This window comes from Raphanus sativus, chromosome 9, assembly GCF_000801105.2.
Source record: "Raphanus sativus cultivar WK10039 chromosome 9, ASM80110v3, whole genome shotgun sequence".
NCBI classification, from domain to species: Eukaryota; Viridiplantae; Streptophyta; class Magnoliopsida; order Brassicales; family Brassicaceae; genus Raphanus; species Raphanus sativus.
This window is the reverse complement of record NC_079519.1, coordinates 2121723-2144516: the sequence shown is the minus strand read 5'-3', so window position 1 is coordinate 2144516 and position 22794 is coordinate 2121723. Positions and strand designations below refer to the sequence as shown.

At 30.9% G+C, this 22794-nt stretch overlaps 2 protein-coding genes across 3 annotated transcripts; one reads left to right on the top strand and one right to left on the bottom strand.

The window, feature by feature from the left end:
* Positions 1-993: 993 nt before the first annotated feature.
* On the top strand, positions 994-1704 carry LOC130499792 (UPF0496 protein At5g66660-like). The gene is made up of 2 exons (XM_056994198.1): positions 994-1186; positions 1259-1704. The coding sequence occupies exons 1-2, from the start codon at positions 994-996 to the stop codon at positions 1702-1704; spliced, it is 639 nt and encodes a 212-aa protein (XP_056850178.1).
* Positions 1705-13475: 11771 nt separating this feature from the next.
* LOC108824101 (protein SOB FIVE-LIKE 2) lies at positions 13476-15085 on the bottom strand. 2 transcript variants are annotated; one of them, XM_056995110.1, is made up of 2 exons: positions 14190-15085; positions 13476-14076 (listed from the first exon to the last, which is right to left on the bottom strand). In XM_056995110.1, the coding sequence occupies exon 2, from the start codon at positions 14066-14068 to the stop codon at positions 13694-13696; it is 375 nt and encodes a 124-aa protein (XP_056851090.1). In that variant the 5' UTR covers positions 14069-14076; positions 14190-15085; the 3' UTR covers positions 13476-13693. The 2 variants fall into 2 exon arrangements, with proteins under 2 accessions (XP_056851090.1, XP_018452960.1); XM_018597458.2 differs by having other exon boundaries at positions 13476-15063.
* Between the last annotated feature and the right edge of the window lie 7709 nt (positions 15086-22794).

Genomic DNA, 22794 nt, shown 5'->3' with positions numbered 1-22794 from the left:
CGCGTACCCCCGAGCCTCTTCTCTTCTCTAACAACTCGTTGGTACACAGTGTTGAGATCAGGGAGCACCTCCGATCCAATGATATGCGCACACACATTGCTAAATCTCGCCTCATCAAGTCCTAGAAGGAATTGGTGAACTCTCTCTTCCTCATAATCCTTCGCATAGCTCTCAGCTGCATCACACTTGCACGTAGGAATCGGTTTGCAGTTCAACAACTCCTCCCATTTTTGAGAAAGCCTTCCAAAATAGTCCATAACAGTAGAACCATCTTGTTTACAGGAGGCTAACTCCGACTTGAGCTGATGCACTCGTACCGCACTTCCAACTGAGAAGCGCTTCCTTAGCTCTGTCCACATCTTGTTGGCGTCCGGTGAGAAGGGAACCGTCGATCGTATCGTCGGTGAGATAGAAGCCCTGATCCACCCCACGACCATAGAGTTGGCTGTTCTCCACATCTCAGCCTCCACCGGCTTCTCCACTTCATCCGGCATCTTCAAGCTTCCGTCTACAAGACCAAACTTACGCTTGGCACGCAAGGCGTTTTCTAGTTCAGATGCCCACTCGGCATAGTTTTCTCCATTGAGAACCACCGGAGAGATCGAAATCCCTGGGTTATCTGACGGCGCAAGATAGTACGGAGACCTCCGTTCTTCTGCTATACCCGATGAACTCACAATCTCTTTTCCAGACATTTTCTTCTCGTTCTCTTGTCTACGAACTCACAGAAAGTTTTAATTTTCTGTTGGCTCTGATACCATGAAAGATCAAGAGAAAGCTTAGAAGAATACTTGTTATTTACTTCAACGTAGGTTACATCATATATATACATCGGATACTCGACACTAGATAGACTCAGATATTACAACAACCTTATCTCAATATATTACAACTCCTATAATCTCTCCATCATATTCTCTTCCGTGTATATCGGTTCTAGACTCCTAGAACCTTCCTCAACAAATCGCGATCCAACAGTTTGAGAAAGAGTCGATGGACACGAATATTGGTGGAAACCTGAAGAAGACCAAGTACGCCGAAACGTTAGAGGAGCTGAACAAGGTCAAAGCTAGGGGAGATCCTTTTGGTGACGAGCTCAAGGATCAGTTGAAGTCTGTACGCACGCAGCACCTTATGCTTTTAGAGAAGGTCCATGAGCTGGTAACGAAGCTTGATAAACAACAGGGTAAATTAAAGAGAAGGAGGAGACTGACGACTATTTTTTTCTCTACTGTGATTATGTCTTTTTTGGCCGTAGAGATTTGTTCAAACATAGTAGCCGTACCTCCCTTGGCGCAAGTTACTGCGTTTGGGTTGAACCTCTTGAGCACACCTTTAGGACTATATGTCAATGAGATGATGAAGAACCGTGAGAAGGATTTGGATAAACAGAAAGAGGTGGTCAATATTATGGAGAAAAATACTAATGTCAACATCAAGTGGACAAATACGGTACATAGCCTAGTCGAGGAGCTTATTGCGAGTCTCTCACTGATTATGGGGTCTGTGGAGGTTGCTGTGGGGAAAAGAGAAGAGGAGGCCGCAAAACCTGTGGTGGAAGCAATCCTTAAGGAAGTGGATGCGTTTGCTAGTACAATTCGGGAAGTTGGTGAAGCTGTGGCTAAGTGTATCTCATGTGTTGCCTTTGGGAAACTACAAGTTCTGGAACACATTACCAATTCAGTGTCATCGGAAGGGAAGTAGTAACCTATCAATGTATTATATTAATGTTTGAAGTGTTGCGAAACTGGACTCTTACGTCTCATGTCCTTTCAGTTTGTCATGTCCCGTCGGCAATATCCATCATATACGGTTGGATCAGTTTATGTACGTTCAAATAATTTATTGTATTATATATCTTGTTATATTAAGTGAAATAAAATCACCATAAACATGAAACTAGAATTTTATTTCATCGTTTTAATTTAGATAATGAAATATATTCATTTTATAATCTAAAGCAAATAAATTTTAATCTTGTTAATTTTGTGTATATATATTTTTTGTCATCAATTATATATATTTTAAATTAGTAAAATAAAAAGTTTTTTATTTTTGAAAACGTACATTAAAATAGAAAAAAAAAAGATAATAAAAATCAATTTCTTATAATGGTCAACTAAAAAATATCCTTAATGACTTATAAATTATAGATAATTTGCATTACTAATTTTTTTTTCTTAATTCTAATTAGGTTTTTAATTTTAATTTCTATTTTTCTTAAAGATACACATACATAATAAAAATAAAATATCTATAAAATTATATATATATATATATAACTAATTTATTTTTTCATATTTTTGTAAAAAAATATGATTTTACCTGGCATAGTTTCACAATAACTAATATGGTATTTGTTCTCTAAAATAAAATAATAAATTTTAAAATCTAAAACTTCAAATTAAAATTGTAGCTAGACAATAAAATAAAGATAAGAAAAGATTCAGCTATCTGGTTTCAGAGAGTTCCTTCTTCAAAGAATCATCTGATTTCAAAACTTATAACATGGAAAGCATAAGGTTGGAGTCGTTGGACTTTGTAGAATGGTAAGTTTAAAGGAACAAACTAGATTTTGACCCGCGCTTTCAAAGCGCGGGATTAAACTTTTAGAAATATTTCTAATTTTATGTTATGAAACCTATAATGACATTTGAAAACAAACAATTTCTTTAGCATTGAAACTATAATGATTTTGCAAATGATGTTTGTGAAAAATGTATATACATGAATAAATTTTGTGGAGATTAAGTATTTTGATTTGACTTAAGGTTGTCAGGGGTGGACATTTGGATCCGGTTAAAATTTTCAGTCTTTGGATATTTATAAATTTCGGTCCAAGTTCAGTTCAGATATTTGATGGTTTGGTTCAAGTTTGGATAACCCGTTTGAAATTCATATACCATAAATTATTGAAAATCTAAAAGTAAAAAATACTGAATACCTAAATTTCAAATAAAAATTTGTTTGGCGTGAAAATTTGTTTGAGAATCATTAGATATTTTAAACAGTTTTGGTGTTTTGAATATTGTATAATTTTTAGATATTTACTTTTTACTGTTAGTATATATTTCAAATATTTTAGAAAATATCAAAATATCTTATATATTTTGATTTTTTATGTCAACTCGGAAAATAAATAATATATTCAGGAATATAAATATGATTTGGATATATTCGTATACTCAAAATATTTTAGTTTGGACTAAATCGGTTTTCGTTTCGGTTCTTTAAATATCAATTGAAATGATTCAGATATTTAACTAATTTTGGTTCGGATTCATAACTATTTTTTGGATTTGATTCATTTTTTTGGATTTCGAATTTTTTTCCCAGCCTTAAAGGTTGTAATAGAAATGATGTGCAAAATAATACTGTACATAAAAATATTTTGTGAAATTTCAAAATAAAATGATTATTTAAAAGAACTAATATGTAAGTTTTATCTATAACATTCAGGGAAAAATATATTGCAGAAACCATTTTTAATGAAAATATCTTAATATAAGTTATGAATTTACTATATTGCACAAGTTACTTTTAAAAATATCTTAGTAAGTTAGAATATCCCAATTTTGTGGAAAAAATATATATATTGTACATGTTATTTTTAAAAATATATTTGTATAAGTTATGGATTTAATATGTATTGTGTATGCAAATCATTTTAAAATTAAATCTATAATTCCAATATGGTAACCAAATATGCTTATAATACTTTAGTTTGTTACCATTTTGTTCGGATGAATATACTAAATATTGTTAGCCTAATATAGATTACGAATTTGCTAAATATTGTTGTCCTATATTGTTATTTGATTGCACCAGCCGTTATGTTTTTTTTTAACATTAACATAGACTTAAAGTTTTTTGATTAATATATGCGCAAGTCAAAATTATTTTTTTCATGTCAAATTTTTTTTTTTTAACATAAGTTATTTGTTCATAGTGAATATTTTATAATGTTGTAAATATATATAGTGTGTTATCGAACTGAACGCACGTTTTGGACCTATGAGTTCACGATATAATTTTATGTGTATGATAACATTATAAAACTATGTTTTATATCGTTAGTTAAATTATAGAGGATGAGTAACAAATTATTAAATGGTCTTAAGTTTTTTTTTTGTCAAGTGGTCTTTAGTTATGCATAGGTTTATAAACAAACGGAATATTCATTTTTCATTTAAAATAATAATAATTATAAATATTAAATAGTAGTGGCAGTCCTGTAAATATTTTAAAAGATTATGGATATCTCAAAAATCAGTCTGCTGTTTTAATTGTATTGATTATGTTTTGAAATTATTTTTTGAAAAACTTTGAGAAAAATAGAATAGTGAATGATATTAAATAATCCGAGATACTCTGAAATTTGATATTCTTTCATATAAAAGTCACTACTAAATGTACAAGCGTCGTAGTCTACTAATATATATATATATATAATATATATAAGGCCCAATTAATTATAAATATTAGATTTGTTTCTATGATACATTGTGATATAATAAATTTTTAAAATCATAAAATATAATAATTCAAAGTAAAAAATAAAAATTTATATTTTAAAATATTATATTAACAATCATGTTATACATTTAAATTTACAAATACATACTATACCATTTAGTCCAAAAATAATTATTTTTAACAAAATTTCAGACAGTCACAGATCAACTTCTAAGAATAAACAATAACAGTGTAAGATTTCTTTTAACAAATTTATTTTCATAGAAATTCCAAATACCCCTATTCTATTTTAATTAAGATAGCTGAATTTATTTCAGAATATTTTATTTTAATTTTAATTTTAATTTTAATTTTGTCATAACTGCTCAAAAATATTTTTCCATCTAAATTTATGGTCAAATATTACAAATATATCATTTAATACAAACAAAAATCTAAAAACAGAAAATAAATACCCTTACGACCACCAAATATTCCAAATACATCATTTAGTACAAAGAAAATGAGCTAAAAACAGAAAATAAATACTTGTGCCGTCGCACGGATCATAGTGTAGTTACCATATTAATTACAAAATTGTATTAGTTATATGTGTTTTAGTTGTATCAGTTATACTAGTTATACTCAATGTATTAGTATTAGTTATATTTGTTTTAGTTGTACTAGTCATACTAGATCGAGTTGTATTAGTTGTACCAGTTCGAGTTGTACTATTTAGAGTCATACTAGTTGTACTAGTAATACTCTGCGTTTTTTGTCATAAATCTCGTACGAAAAAAATGGAATTTGACTTTAGATAAGACATAATTGGTTAAATACGACTATGGATTAATCGATTTGGAATAAGAAAGAGAAAGTTAGTGAATATTTGAAGGAATTTTTTTATTTTGTTTAAAGGTGAAAGAAACATCTATGGGAAGAAAAAAAAGAGAAAAGAAAGAAGAAGAAAAAAAAAATCAGGGCTAATAGTTGAGTCGGTCAGGTTATTTGTCAAGTATGGATCGGATTATAGATTGGGTCTGGATATGAATGACATAGATTCGTAATTATATTGAAGTCTTTAGTTTTTTTTGTTATTTTAGATATTTTTTAATTAAATTTAAATGAAAAATATATACAAAATAAGAAGGGGTTATTATAGAATTTGTGATATCCATATGTGTCATGGTAGAATTTAATTCACCAACCAATGAAAATTAGTTATTTCGTATGTAAATTTTTTCAAAAAAATAAAAAATAATATTTAGAATTTGTTTTTTTTAAAATAAAAGTATAAATATAAATAAAGAAAATAGTAGTAGCTATCAAAAAGAAAAGATTTTTTTAACATTATTAAAGCCGTTCATACTAAATTTTAAACTCTAAACACTAAACCTAAACCATTGGGTAAACCCTAAATCATTGGATAAACTCTAAACTTTTGGAATATCTTTTTGTCCAAGAATTTAGGGTTTACCTAATGGTTTAGAGTTCAAGGGTTTAACGTTTAATGTTTAGGATTTATGATTTAGAGTTTAATACGGACAGTTTTAACTATATTAAAAAGATATATTTTTTATAGCTACTATTACTTTTTATTTTTTTTATCTTTTGTTTAAAAACAAATTTTTTAAATATTCTATTTCCTTTTTCGAAAAAAATCTACATATGAAATAAACAATTTTCATTGGTCGGTGAACCTACAACCCAAGATTTGTTTTCTTTTTCAAAAAAAATCTGCATATCTTCGAACAAAAGATTTGTTGCCTTTTTAACTTTCTTATATTTTCTTTTGTTGACAAATCTTATCTATATAAGAAGACAATCAAACTTTCACTTCATCATCACTTGTACAATAAAAATAAACTACAAAATATTCTAAAGATTACAATTAGCAATGGAAAAAACATATCTCAAGATTGTCTTCTTGTTCTCCCTCACACTCATAGCGCTTTGTATGCTTCTTCTTTGTTTTATATAATTCTTTAGTTTGGCTTTGTATTAAAGTTTGCGGGGTGTGTCTATGTGAAGGTTCGTATTTGGTTGATGCAAGAGAGATAGTGGAGGAAGAAGCGAATTGTCTTGGCGGTAGCTGCATGCCGCCGGTAGCAGCTACAATAAAGTACACTCCACTTTGCACGGTAGATAACGACTGCAGAGTTTTCTGTCCTCCGAAATGCAGGCCTGGTAGTCCTTGTGTCTGTGAGTGTAGTAGATCAGGACTCTGTACATGTCAATGTGATGCGTGATCACCATAGTTTCTTCTTTATTAGACAGAGAGGAGCAATAGGCTATTCAAATATATAAGATTGTTTAAAATAAATGTATTTCCCCCTTGAAAACACACTTCTCTGCACCAATCATGATCGAAACAATTCCTTACTTGTCTTTGTTTTTTTTTAACACAACTTCATTACTAAGCATAATCGATTACAATAATAGGGCACAACATTGGACATACCCAATGTGCAAGCCTCATGGCTAAAAAACACAACATCTAAAGCAATAGAAGGATAGGTACACAAGCTTTAATAAGCTTGATAAGATGTTAGAAGGAATTTTGAAGGAGCCACTTGCGGATGAAGATTCCAAACACACTTCAATATCTGTTGATGTAAAGATGTCCGCCCTGAAGTAGTCGCTGACGTGGTTGCTGAAGCAGACGTCTTAGTGAGTGGTGAAGACCATGTGGAGTCGAGATGCTGAGCTGGAGTCGTGTAGACTTAGAGAGCAAGGGAGTATCTTGGAGAAAAAGCAAAGAGGAATAAACTTGGAGAGCAAGTTTATGACTTAAAGGAAGAGGAATAAGTGCATTCCAAGAAAAGGAAAGTTGCACTTATTGATATGGAAGATGTCCATATTGTGGTTCTTTGGAGACTAGGGTTTCGGGAACATGGAGAACTATATAAGATAGCTATGGGTCGTCTGTAGAGAGACAGAGACACAGAGGCTGATCTTATAGAGAGAGAGAAGCGCTTGGAAGTGTTCTGGGTCGTGCTGAAGCAGGGGCTGAAGTACTTGACGGTGGAGAGACATAAGCGGGTAGCTTAGGAATTGTTCAGTAGCAGCTGTTAGGGTGTTAACAGGCTAGCGAGGCTGATTAAGCAGAACTTGTAATTGAATTGTACAAGGCGATTTCTAATAAAGCTATTGAGTGTGCTTGTGTAATTGTCTCTCTTGGTTTACCTTCTGCATTACTTATTGTGGTGTCATCTTTGCACTTACAATATCTTCTAACTTGCAGATTGTCACGTTAACATGTGACTTTGACAAACACTTTAAACTCTTGGTTCTCACCAAAATGAGCTCTGTTGCATCGGTTAGAGCAGTGTTAAATTTCAACGGAATTGGAAACGATAGACAAACGGAGGAGTGTGGAAATGTTCTAACCATGATAACACAATTAATTATTATTTTTACTAAATTATGTTCTTTTCTTGTGACATCTCCTATACTAGTGCCTCTCTTTCTGAAATAACTTTTTTTTTGTGGATATCTTTTTTGTTTCCTTGTATTTTTATTTTATTATTTTACATTTTAGATATTAATTTGTTTATTTGGTTTAAAGTAAAGATAGTATTGCATTAAAAAATGGTTTGATAATTGGGAATTCGGCCAAAAAAACACTGAACATGGTAAGAATGGCCAAAAGAAACATGGACTCGAGACTGGCTAAAAAAAACCTGAACTTTTGTTGACTTTTATCAGTTTATTAAGAAACTTTGATTGACCGACCAAATTAAGACACCGTTAACTAACAGTTAAGACGGTGGTTAATCAATGTTAGACTTATTCTTGGGTTCACCCCCTAGGGTGAACCTTTAGATTCACCAACCAATAGTCTTTAAGTATTTGATATTTGATATCTTTTAAAAAAGGAAACATAATTGAATTTTCAAATTAGATTAAAATTAAAAAAATCATAAATACATAAAAAATAATAATAGCTACAAAAAATAAATAAATTAATATTATTAAGCCTTCACTAAAATACTAAATTATATACCCTAAATCCTAAAACATATACCCTAAATCCTAAACCCAAAAATTTTAGGTAAACCCTAAGCCTTTTGATAAATCTTAAACCCTAAATCATAAATATTAAAACCTAAATCATAAAAACAGTAAACCCTAAATTCTAATCACTAAACCCTAAACCCTTGGTAAACCCCGAACCCTTGGATAATTCATGAATCTGTAGGTTCACCGACCAATATATAATGTTTGAGTTTATGATTTATCCAAGGGTTCGGGGTTTATCCAAGGGTTTAGGGTTTAGTGATTAGGATTTAGGGTTTAGTGTTTTATGATTTAGTTTTTAATATATGTGATTTAGGGTTTAGGATTTATAAAAAGGTTTAGGTTTATCTAAAATTTTTGGGTTTAGGATTTACCTAAGATTTTAGGGTTTAGGATTTAGGGTATATGATTTAATATTTTACTAAAAGCTTAATAATATTAATTTATTTATTTTTGTAACTATTACTATTTTTTATGTATTTATATTTTTTATTTTTAAAATACAATATAGTTTAGAAATTAAATTTTGTTTTTTTTTAAAAAGATGTCAAATATCAAATACTCAAATACTATTGGTTGGTGAACCTTGAGGTTCACCCTAGGGGGTGAACCTAAGAATAACTCTCAATGTTAAATACAAAGATTGTTAAGTAAAACGACGTCGTTTTACCTATTTTTATTATCAAAAATATGTTGTTCGCGTGGCGAACCTGAGAACTCATGGCCAAATGACGAGGTTTCTTGCCACTAGACTACTGTCATTTTTAAAAATATCCATAACATGTTTTCTTTTATTGAGTATCAAACAAATCTCGAAAAATCTAAATTATTTTTAAGAAAATTTCAAAAAATCTTAAAAATTCAAGAAAATTCTGAAAATTAAAATTAAAATTGAAATTATAAATATTTAAAAAAAAATCAAAACATTAAAAAGATTTTATAAAAATTAATGTATCTAAGATCATTTGAGTTTTTTTATCTTAAATACATTAATCATACATTTTTTTATAAATTAATATATTTGAGATAAAATATAAAAATGATATTTATCACACTACAAATGTTTTTCATTTAATTATTATTATATTTTAGAAAGAAATTTGTGATAATATCATTTGTTTATTGTATCTTAATTATCATTTGTCTATTTTATCTTAAATACATTATTCATACTAAAATCTATAGTGTGATAAATATCATTTTTATTTTATATTACATACGTTAATTTATTTAAAAATATGTTTCAAGTTTTTTAATCATTAAATTTAATTCGTTGCATTTTTTGAATTATTTTAGATTTTTTTGAAATTTTTAATGTATTGATTTTTTTAAAAAAAAATTATTTGTAATTTCAATTTTAATTTTACTTTTCAGAATTTTCTTGAATTTTTAAGATTTTTTGGAATTTCTTAAAAAGAATTTAGATTTTTGAGATTTGTTTGATACTCAATAAAAAAAACATGTTATGGATATTCTTAAAAGTGAAAATAGTCTAGTAGCAAGAAACCTCGTCATTTGGTCATGAGTTCTCAGGTTCGATCCATGCGAACAACATATTTTTGATAATAAAAATAGGTGAAACGACATCGTTTTACGTCGTTTTACCTATTTTATTTTTTGGTAATATAAAATAAAAATGATATTTACTTGATAATAAAAATAGGTAAAACGACGTAAAATAGGTAAAACGATGTAGTTTCATTCCATCTCAAAACGACGTCGTTTTAGTTAACGATTTTTGCAAACGTCGTTTAATCATTCTGTAACGGTGTGTTTAATTTGGCGAGTCAGTGATAACTTACTGATTAAAGTTTAAAGTTAAATATAGTTCGGTGTTTTTTTGGCCAGCCAATATATTCGTATTTATTATGGCAATTCGTGCAAATTTCATGATTTTTTTGCCGAATTCCTTTTGATAATTGGAGTTTATCACGTAACGTGGCAAATGCGAGTTTCATTGGTCCCAAGGCAAGTACAAGTATTCTGTTTTTTTCGAAGTTTCAACCCTCGCTGCTTCTTCTTTGTCTAAAACATCACAACGTTGTAAGTTGTAACCAACTCGAGAATCTGAAGATGATAATTAGCATTCACACGGCGATGGATCTGATCGTTGCTGTTTTCTCTTTGATGATCGGATTTGGATTTTATGCTCTCATCGTCTCTGTCCTCTGCTCCGTCGCTTTCCTCCATCATGTCAGAGCCGCTCCTCCCAGCCCCTCCGTTTTAATATCTAGCCGGAGATAATTCATCAGAAATGTTCCTTTATTTTATTTACTAACAAAGAAGTTGCCTCTCTAGTTATGAAATAATTCGATATAAATACAATAAATCAAAGCAAGCGTAATTAAATCAATTTTTCAATTGTATATAACGCAAATTGTTGTTTAATTAGTTCTGCAGTTTTTCAGCAAACCAAAGTAACATTTTTAAAGACAAGAAACTCATACAAATGCTCTCTTGTTCTACTTGTATGAGAAATGCAGAACAAATATTGTAACTGAATCTAAATTAAAAGGAAAAAGTTATAAATATTTTTTTGTCAACATTTTGATATTTGTTAAGAGTTCAAATGGTGGATAAACAAACCGTGCAAATTGTTCTTGCCCACAAAATACAATAAATTTTAGAGATAGGTATTACGGAAACACATGATTAATTCTAGAACACTCATCTCAACGTGAACACTTGGAAATGTCAAAATTATCACTACTCAGGTCACCATCACTTAAGCCTAATCTCTTTGTCGAACATTTCCACTGTTATAGTGGTACAACTGAAAAAACCCAATCATCTCCATCATGAAGTTTCGACTTTGATTAGCATGTTATACTGTTTTTTACACCTTGTGCAACTGACCGTCTGTGAATAATGATTAGATCTAAACCTGAGTCATTCTTACTAGAACCCCATATGCTTAAAACAACAATATTTTCGGTTAATAATCACCATAACCGACGAGAAGCTCCAAATCTTCATGCCATGTTCTAATTGATCTGAAGCATCTTGAGATTTCAATCAAGGAGAACCAACACTCAAAAAACCATTCAACATGAAGAGCGGCATAAACACATCAGGAGATTAATAAAAACATGTTCATTAGTGATGTTTGTAATCAAACTAATAAAATATACGGAGGATTACAAAATTCGGCGTCTAACCTACTCATAGTTAAAAAAAATTGTTATTACATTATTATTTCAGTTTACCCGAATAAGTTTTTCCGAATAATCTCATCCGGCCCGAAAATTTACTCATAGTATGGATGATATTACTTATTAGAAGAATCTGTATGGCGAAACTCATTTACATTTCTATTAAACAGAACACTTCTATTGAACAAACATATATTAATAGTTTAGTACACATTCTCCTGTTTTAATTTGAGGCAATCTATATTTTCAGGTCTCAGGTTCAGCTATATTGCAAAGTGGAACCAGACTCCTGAGTTCGAACAAGTCCACATTCCATTTTTCTTGTTCACGAGAGAGCTCGGAGATCGAATACATGACTGGCTCTAAGATTTTTAGGTACTAAACATTTTAGTCTAAATTTTAATACTTGTAGAATAATTATTTTGAGACTATAAAAATATTTGTGTACTGACTCCATAAAATCTGAGAGGTAAAACCAATGCTTTCATTAAACTACGTGGAAGACTGGTTCTGGTTGAATAGTGAGGATAAACACAGGTGTTTAAATTCGACCATTTTCATCCTCTTTCAAATTCGACCATCTTCATCCATAATCTTAAAGATTGGTGGTTGCCTTTTGTTAATCTTTTCCTTGGATGTCATTTTCGAATACCAGTGGAACGTGTGCAGAGGCCATTTGTTTAATTGAAATGCTTGGTTCTTGGCCTTTGCTCGTTTGGTTCTACGGTCTTCTTGAAGTTGAAATTGGTAGACCAAGTCCAATGTGTTGTGCATTTTCCGGGTCTTAATCTCTCACAATTTTGTGGGTCTTTTAGAATTAGATTGGACGACCCTCATTTCATTATCATCTACCTGTTTATTGCTTCTGCACGTGCATGGTGGATTTGAGATTACAGTCTCGAAAGTGACTTGAGAATCACATCTACGTGAAGGCGGTCCTCTCTTAGCAAGCTGCCAGCTAAAAAATCTTTGTTGTTTTCTGCTCTCAATTCAATGTGCCTCAATAAGTCTAATAACTTTTCAGTCATTTTCTAAGACTTAAAATGTATATTGATTACAAGTTACAGTTATGCATCATGCTATCCCAAAATATTGATCCATCGATTGACTCTGTTACTGAGCTTTTGACTCTCAGTTGAAATATCTCTAGTAGTAGAAACTCTTGCTCTTTTGTTTTTATTTTTGATAGATACATTTATATTTATTTAGGATTGACTAGATTTACGGAACTTGAAACAATTACCATTTAAAGGTCAAATGTTCCGTATATATATATATATATATATATATATATATTTGGACAATATAGAGCCAAATAATCGATATATATTAACTGTTTAAAAATTGAGGGTTAAACGTTGGCCAAGTTTACTGTTGTGAACATGAAAAGCTACATGGTTCTTACTGTGTTGAAAAAGTGAGAAGAATATCGCAAACAGGTTCTTTTTTTTTTGGATCTTGTATATATAACTCTTTTCCTGTTGTAAAATACTACTATTTTATGAATTTTTGGTTTATGAAAAGTTTTGTGAGCGTTGATAATGACTTATCTTGAATGATTGTAAGTTGTTAAAAAAAGAATCATGTGAAGGCATTGAAAGCAGAAACTCTTTGTTAACAGGCAAAGCTATGGTGTGGTAGCTATTTTGGGGCCACACCTAGTAAAAACCTTGGAAACTCTTGGTTTGTCATCAACCTCTTTGTTTTATCCGAAAATCAAATCGTTTGGATCTGAACTTGTTTGAATGAATGAGTAGTTCCGAGTTCGTGTACATGTTTTTGCTTTTTTTTCATTGGCTATGGATTATTGAATTTTTCTGTTCCCTTTTTGTGTTAGAACGGAGTATGTGCAGCAAAGGTAGATATTATTAGCATAGCTCCAAGGCACATAAAGTTACAGAAACGGGATTTGCTTTAAGCAAAAAACATAATCCTGTTACAGAAAGCAATGCAATTACACATAAATCTCAAATAAAAGTAAACAACTACATGGTCTTGATTATGATATTTTTTTTTCCTTGACACTGGATATAGAAATAGAAACTAAAACCATGTATTGAGGAGTCTTATTTGGTTTTGCTCACCTTGCCTCTACTTTGAACACGAGTAGTTGTGGTGGTTCTTGTTCTAGCCTTGAACTCAGATTCCTCTTCTTCGTCGCTGAACTTTTCACAAGCCCTGTTCTTTGTCTTATGACTGACTTGTTTGGCATTACTCTTCTTTGCAGCTGCATGATTCTTGATGTTCCTTTGATGCTGAGTGCTTGGCCATGAAGATGCATCAGAAGTCATCGAGTCATCGCTCCCATTTTCACTACTATCATCACCATCACCATCTTCAGCATCTTCATCATCTACCTTTTTAAAACGAAAATCATCATCATATTCTTCATAGACAACCTCAGAGGGATGGTTTCCATGGAAGGTGTCTTCTATGTACATAGTCCATCCTGATTCACAACCACTCTTCTCCTCAGCACCTTCTCCATGGATTGTTGGAGACTCCATTGGCAACACAAAAAAAGTTAACTTAGCTTTTTTCTCTTTATTTAACGTTACTTACCTCACAGCTAGTTCCCAATCTCTTTACCCTCAGTGTCTTTTGTGTCTGATATTTTTTTTCTTGAGCTTTAGAATCAGAAAATGCTGGAGCCTATTGAATCACTCTTATAATTGAATACTAGGAGCATGTATCACCACATGGCAATTCTAAGACCATTGTTTTCTCTTAATTGAAGAACTACAAGACAAGCTATTTTCAGATATAGTAGATATGAAGGAGAAAATGTTAGTAAGCGGCTTCTTGAAATAAAAATAGTACAGTTTCTCTATAAAAATTTAATTCTCTTTACCACTTTCTTTTATAGAGATATATCTATAGGAAATCGAATGTTATAGCAGTTCCCAAAACACGGTTCGAACCACACAAACCGTAGAAGAGACAGAGTACATCAATACCTACCAAACCAGAGTTATCTGTTTTGAGCTCTCTCTCATTAAGTGTTGGGTAAGCAATGCTCATTGGTTAACACTTACCTTTTTGTTTCTTTTTTTTTTGATAATAAACCACATGATAGGATAGACATAACATTTACTAGTTTTTACTTCACTCTCTCTCATTCACTGAGTTGCAATCAATCCCACAACGATAAAAAGATTCAGCTTTTTTGAGGTGGAAATAAGATGAGACCCACTCAACAAACAAGAAGGAATATGAAAACCTATTTTCTTAATTAGGTTAAGAGCTGTTCCTCTTCCTCATTCCTTTAATACTCTTCTTCCTTCTCAGTCCTGTCTTGGTCATAAAAAGTGTTGCAGCTTTTTGGTTTCTCTCTCCTCTCTCCCAAAATATAGAGTTTTTTGCATTGAAGGTAATCCAACTGGATTTACTGACTGTCTTTATATTCTTGAGGAAAAGGACAAAAAAGAGATTAGTAAGTTACTTCTAACTTCTCTTTTATGCTTTCATCTTTTGCATTTTTTACAGTCATTTGGATTTCATATTGGTTACAGCTAAGCAAAATCAAGTGGGGGAGAAACCATCTATAACATTATAAACGGGTATGGTGACTTTAACCCTTCTTGTTGATCATTCAAGTAATTCAGTTTTTGGACTTTATGAAAATTTGATCATCATAGTACAAATAATAATACGCATTGTGGGTCTCATGAGTGGATGTATATTAGGATTTATTAGAATTGTACACATCGTTAATGCCTCCAAGCTTTTTTTTTTGGGAGACTCATTTGTATTTTCTCATGTGGGTCTTTGTACTATTTATCATTCATCCTACACGAGTGAGTGTACTGTTTCTCTCATAATAATATCTTTATTTATTAGTAATGGGATTAGGCTGACAGTACTTTTTGGCCAATATGTTAGATAATTCAGAAATATTACATGATTTGATATTGATATTGTTTGTTTTTGACACTTACGTGGATAAGTAGTTGAGAAAAAAAGGTGATAATTTGAGTTGGCTTCTCTTTCACTCTCATATGTATATAGATGGGTTCTAGAATATTGCTTTCTTAACTTGTTAGTATATGGTTTACCAAAAAATAACTTGTTAGTATATGATGAGTCTATGAACTTAGAACTAATATGCTAACAAGGCTTCTTAAATGTGAATTAGTAAATGCCATGTTGCTTGGTTGCTGTTAAAGAAGAAAGTGGGTATGTCCCTTAGCACCAAACTTTTTTGCTTTGCTTTGAATGCCTGCTTTTGTCAGGTATACTTCCCCATGGATTCATTTGTCTCTTACTCATAAGTCTCCCATGTGAAATTATTAAATTATTATTGGATGTGTGTATACACTTTGGAAACTTCTCTCATTTAAATTAGACACACCACTATACTTTCTTCAAGCATTTTTCATGATTTGGTTGCCATCTTAGATAAGATGACAAAAATCTCCGCTGTAACATCATACCTTTCGATAGATTTCTCGACCCATTTTTTTGTTTTCTTTCTCTTCTGTAGTATGGTATCCTAAAAGTGCAATAATTGAATATATATATATATATATGTACATTTATACTATTATTTGTTTCGAAATTCTTTGCTTTTACTATATTCATACATATATAAGCCTCTAACAAAAAGTAATCATAGCTCAACTAAATGAAAACTTGTAGAAATTGAGACCGTGGGGAGATTGTGAAAGGACATCTCGCTTTATAATAAGTTCATAAAAGTCAATTATGGTCGAGTCTTTGTTTGGATCAATAGACGGATTTATTGTGTTAGGTTTTATTTTTATATTATTCATGCGGGTCTCAGAAGACCACCAATTAAATCACTGAAGTGTACGTTTTTGGCGCTCCTAGAATTTAAGATTCTAAATTACAGTATAAGTAGTTTAAATATATGTGTGGGTCATGACAAAGGTTTGAAGGTAAAATACATTATAGAAGAGGAAGGTCAGAAACATCTGACAAATAACATTGAGGATGTGAAGGTTAATCCATTCTCTAACACTAAACGTCTCAACATACATAAGCAAAATCTTTAATTTTCTTTTCTTAAAATGAATGTAGAATTAATTCAACTCAAAATATTCCTTACAATAGATGCACCTCTGTTTTGTGACGAATCAACTAAGCCAATGATTAAAAGACTACAAGTTTTGGTTGTGATGAATACAGTTCCATAGCTTTTTCATATCAACGTATGACATATCATCTTTTGAAGCAACCCACACTGCCCACACTTCCATAGCTTTTTCATATCTAGTTCTTCCCATCGCTTGAATTGAAGGAATCTTGTTTCCAACTTGCTGATCTACTTACCTTAGGCAAGACGGGCCGCTCACTTCCAAAGTGAATGTACCGTTGCATGGAATAAGTATCAAAGTTTAAAGAGGTTGGTCTTCTCACGAAGTTGTCCATCAAAATATCTAAGACATGATGAGTCCATTGGTTCGAGTGGCTTGAATCAAGGAGATGTGTATCTTCTTTTAACATAACCAGCAATCCAACCAATACTTGTTTTTCCGTCTGGTGTATCGTATTAGGAACAAAGGTTCCACATCGGATATTGGAAGGGATCCTTAGTAATATATAAAATAGATGAACTACTTTATTAATCATCAATTGGTTTTAAATGTGAAGCCCATGTATCTTAACATGGTATCAGAGTCCGATCCACGCAGTCCAATCCGATCCACATCGATCTGGTCCAAAATTGGCCCATTGATCTTTGTCCGAGCATTCCGAGATTGACGCTCAGAGAGCCATCATCTCGAGGGGGCGTATTAGACACATAGTTGTCTCACATCAGTAGTTGGAAGGGATCTTTAGTAATATATAAGATAGATGAGCCTCTCCACTAATCACCAATTGGTTTTAAGTGTGAAGCCCATTTAGCTTAACATGGTATCAGAGCCCGATCCATGCAGTCCAATCCGATCCACATCAATCTGGCCCAAAGTTGGCCCATCGATCCTTGCCCGAACATTTCGAGATTGACGCTCAAAGAGTCATCATCTCGAGGGGGCGTATTAGACAGAAAGTGTCTCACATCGGTAGTTGGAAGGGATTCTTAGTAATATATAAGGTGGATGGGTCACTCCTCTTATCACCAATTGGTTTTAAATGTGAAGCTCATCTATCTTTACATGGTATCAGAGCCCGATCCACGCAGTCCAACCCGATCTACATCGATCTGGCCCAAAATCGGTCCATCGATCCTTGTCCAAACATTCTGAGATTGACGCTCAAAGAGCCATCATCTCGAGGAGACGTATTAGGAACAAAGGTCCTACATCAGGTATTGGAAGAGATCCTTAGTAATATATAAAATAGATGAGCCACTCCATTAATCACCAATTGATTTTAAGTGTGAAGCTCATCTAGCTTAACATATCGCACTTGAAAGATTTTGAGTTGGGCCCATCCGAACGCACTTGAAAGTTTTCAAATAATAAATGCTGGGTTCGTAGCCTGATACTAAACAGCAATCCAATACTCATTCTAGCAACCCTTGAATTAGTAGCCTGATACTAAACAGAAAGTTGGGGCCAATCTTTCAAATAATAAACGGTAGATTCATCTCTAGATCAAATAATCAGGGGATGATCTAATCGTTCGGATGTTAATATTTTGTATCGTCGATTTAAACTGCAATAGTATAAGAGGTTCAAATATCTAAGACTAAGAGGCCATGACGAAGAGACGTCATCCAAAGCTCGTACCGCTTTACCAAAACCACCTAACTCAAGTTTCCTCCAACTAATGCATCCCTACCCTACATAACCTTTGTTTAAAACCGTTTTGAAGACAGAAAATATATTTAAAATAATAAGTTAACTAGGATAAGACCTGCGCCTTGCGCAGGGTAAAATATTTCTTCAAAAAATTATGTTTTCATATTGTAAAATCCGATGATTTCTGAATACATATCTTCTTGTGGTTAAAATATATTTGGTATTTTTTTTTCAATATAGAATAATTAACTAATTATAAATATTTGGTACGCATAGAAAAAATATAGAAGTCCAAATCAAACAATTAAAATATGATATCATTGATACTCCTATAATCATAAATTAAAAGTTTTGAAAAAAAATTGATGGTATTTCTATGGGAAAACTCAACCGTATATATATAATACGCACAAATAGATTTTCGGTTTTTTTTTTTTTTGAAAATTAAAATAATTAGGATTAATCATCTCGAAACCATATTTTAGTGTTATATATTGAACCATTATTTATGTAAATTTTCAATAACTACCACAAATATATTTGGCAATTAGTTTTTAATTGTCAAAATTATAGACTTGGTAACAAAGTATATTATTATCTTAAATTAAATTTACCATATATAACTTCTTCAATATTTTGTATCAAATTAAAAAATTTGGTGGAGGTATTAACTTGGTGGAAAATTTCTTATTTATTTAAACAGCCTGGTATAAAAAAAATTTAACTTATCAAAAGAACTTGATTCTAAAATTGTGTATCACGAAAATTTGGTTAATTTTTTTTAGGATTTTTTCTATCTTCTAACGATAATAATGCCGACAGTTAACAATTGATCCAGGATCAATTGAAATTAAAAAGAACATTTAAGTGTAACCAAATTATTTATTTTATAATTATAAAATATATATTAATAAAAATTTCAAAATTTCTACAATTTTTCAAAAAAAAAAATATTCGTAAAACCATTAGTTTCTTATATATCTACAAATTTTATAAACATTGTTTAGTTTTAATTTTTATAGTTATACAATTTTATATCAATTTTTCATTGATTGTACACCGATTGATTTAATATATTTAACGGAAATAAATAGATAAAAATATATCTAAGATTATTATTTCGTAAACATTATTTTAAATAAACAAAATTATTTTTATCATAATTTTATGTTTACTTAAATCAAACCTATATTAAAATATTGGTAAGAAAATAATAAAATATATAATATTAATAAAATTTCATTATATTTTACATCCATCTTTTAGTATTACCAAACAAACTTATACACAGCATCTTCGTAGAGTCATAACCAAACCATGCCTTGCGTGGATTGAAAATTTTGTGATATAATATATTGAAATTTACATTTTCGTAGATAGTTTCTATAAATTTTAATAATCATGCCAGTTGTAAAATTACTACTGTTTATACCTAAATAAGTAGAACACATATGACTTTTGTAATATTCAAAAATTATAATAAATCTTGATATACAATCAAAACAGATGTGTGTAACAATGACAAAATATTCACACAACATTGCTGATTTATTTATTCTGGATCGAGATTTTGAGTTTGTTTATTCTGCAACAAACTTAATAATTTACTGAAACAATATATTGATGAAAACAAACCATTTATGTTTCTGTTTTTCATTAGAGTAATGGCCAATAATTTTACATGAGCAGTTCCCATCGTGTATGCATTCTACTGGGACATGACATTAGAACAGAGAGTTCTCTTCACTGGAATAAACCATACCTGCTGATGAAAAGGTTAGCAACACACTTACTAAGTAGTTGTACAAATGTTTGGGTATTGATTATACGGACTGACTTTAGTTTGCCTTGCTATTAGTAATAATGAAAAAATAACCAGTCTAGTATCTTTAAACATCTTGAAAACATGTAGACAGTTGCATATAAATTAAACAATAACATATAAAATTTGAAACAAATCAAGTTTTTCGGATAACTAAAAGTAAAACTGTTATGCAAATTTTTAACCGTTAAAACGTATTAAATAGTTTTTATATTTAAACTCAAAAAGAATTCTTAATATTTAATTATCTCATATTCTAACCATTCATGTGTCTTTTTAACTGGCACCTTGCTTCAGAATTGGAGTAATATTGCCCGAACAAATCTTTTCCACGGTTCCGTGACTTGCCTCCTTATTAAAACAAACAAAATCAGAGTATAGGAACTTTAATAGAAAGCAGTACAATATAGAAAAATGTAAGCGTAAACATCATCCTATGTATTTTATAACTTCTAGCATCAAAAATACCCATCTCAATACTTTCACCATCCACGGCCGGCTCATGGTTTATAAAGGCTTTTGGGCAAAAACATTTTTTTTGCCTTTTAATAATTTAAAACATAAGTGACAAAAAAATAATAAGTTCAATCATTATTTAGCATAATTTTAAAATTGATATTGTATAATATGTTATTAAATTTAGATATGAAACATATTAAAAAGATTTAAAATACACGGTGGCTGGCTATGAAAAAAATCTTCCTTAACGGTGGAATGGGTCTTGTGACTCTTGTCTCCCTATATCATCATAGTAAAAAGATTATAACAATACATACAATAGGAAACTTATGTTTTTTTTTGGGTCAAAAGGTAGGATACTTATGTATAAGTCGACATTTACACCAAGTGCATGATAACTGCTTACTTTGGAATCGATCAACATCATCTCGATTGTCTCACCAACAGCACCAGAGTACTGTTTCCACGACATTTTTTCTGGTATTTTTCGAAAAGACTTGAAAGGCTATAAATCCCCAGCCATTTTAAACTTGGGAAAAACTAAATTGTATAAAGAGATAATAGTTTATGCTTGGGTTAGAATGTCTGGCTACATGGGTAGGTGAAAGTTTTTTTTTTTTTTGGCTAAAATGGGTAAGTGAAAGTTTATATAGAAAAACCAATGTCAAACCAATTAATGCATTTGATCGTAGTATATAAATACGTATATACGGCTTCAAATGAACAAATAATTGCAGCGCAAATTGTTCACATTTCCATACTAATATCGGTTTGAGTCAAAACTTTCCTATAGTAATTCGTTGAATACTAATTTTTGAATATATAACGTGAAGCAATGCCATATATACCGTTATACATTCAATGATTTGAAACATTAGGTAAATATTATTGATCTGCATTGATAGATTGCGATCTTGTGAATCAATACATTTATATCTTTACCGAAATGAATTCATTTTTTTACCTTAAATAGATATTTCATTGCAGATCAAGCATGCGTGTTCACCAAGAACATAGTTGTAAAAATGATATATTTATATACTTTATGAGATTCACATTCACATGGAATGTGAAACACGTATATACATATTTGGGAACAAAGATTATAGTATATTAGGAATATAGAACTTTTCTACAAAGTAGTTTCCATAGTTCACAGCTCATTCATGTACCAAGGACGGCAAATACAAAGGCGGATCGTTTAGCACGTAGTGCCAGACAACAATCGTCTTTTGTCATTCACATGGATGCCGAGCTACCAGTTTGGTGTACAGAGTCAATATGAGTCTGTATGTTTGATGACAAAAAAAAAAAAAGGAATATAGAACTTTCAATAATAAACTTTGATTCTAATATAATAATAAACACTCCGTTAGGGAAACCCATTTTTGCTAAAAATTTAGCCTAGTAGAATTTTAGCATATTATTAAAAACAGCTCAGTAGGTTGTTAAAATTGTGGATTCTAGTAACTACAAAATGTGCTTTCACTCCATGTAAAAACTCATACATCAATATTAAAATTGTAGAATGAAGAACATTCAATAAGGAATAAGAAATGTTTACATTTCTAAAGAACAGGAGTACATGTCGTCACTTGTATAATTTTTTTTCAAGCGTTATGTTCAGTTTCAAATTCAGTATTGATTCAATATACAAATATTTCTTAGGACTTTCTAGTATTTTTTTTAAAAAAATTACTTTAAGAATTGATTCAATAGCCACACAATTCTAACGATCTTCAAATATTTTTCTACGTAACCAGGTCAGCTAATTTTAATTTCATGTTTATGAATTAACAGTTTTAATTTCTAGTGCCCTGGAAAAAGGGCTTATAATCACGTGTGCCAGAGCCTACGGGAATAAGATAAAACCATACAAATTCAAAAATTATGTATCGCCAAACATTATATCACAGTTAAGTCAGTCCAATGGCATTCCTTGTAATTTATTTAGATCTAAGAGGGTAGAGAAATAAAGAAAGCTGAAAGTCGTTGTTATGCTGACACCTCATCAAAATGGCACTGTTGTAATTAAAGTACAAAACAAAAGTTGTTTTTCAAAAATGCTTCCCTATTAATAAGAAAGATAATAAGAAAGAGATAACAAGGTGACGACGATTAAGATATAAATTTAAGATTTATCATAGATTGTTGAACTACGTGGTTATTATTTTTTCTT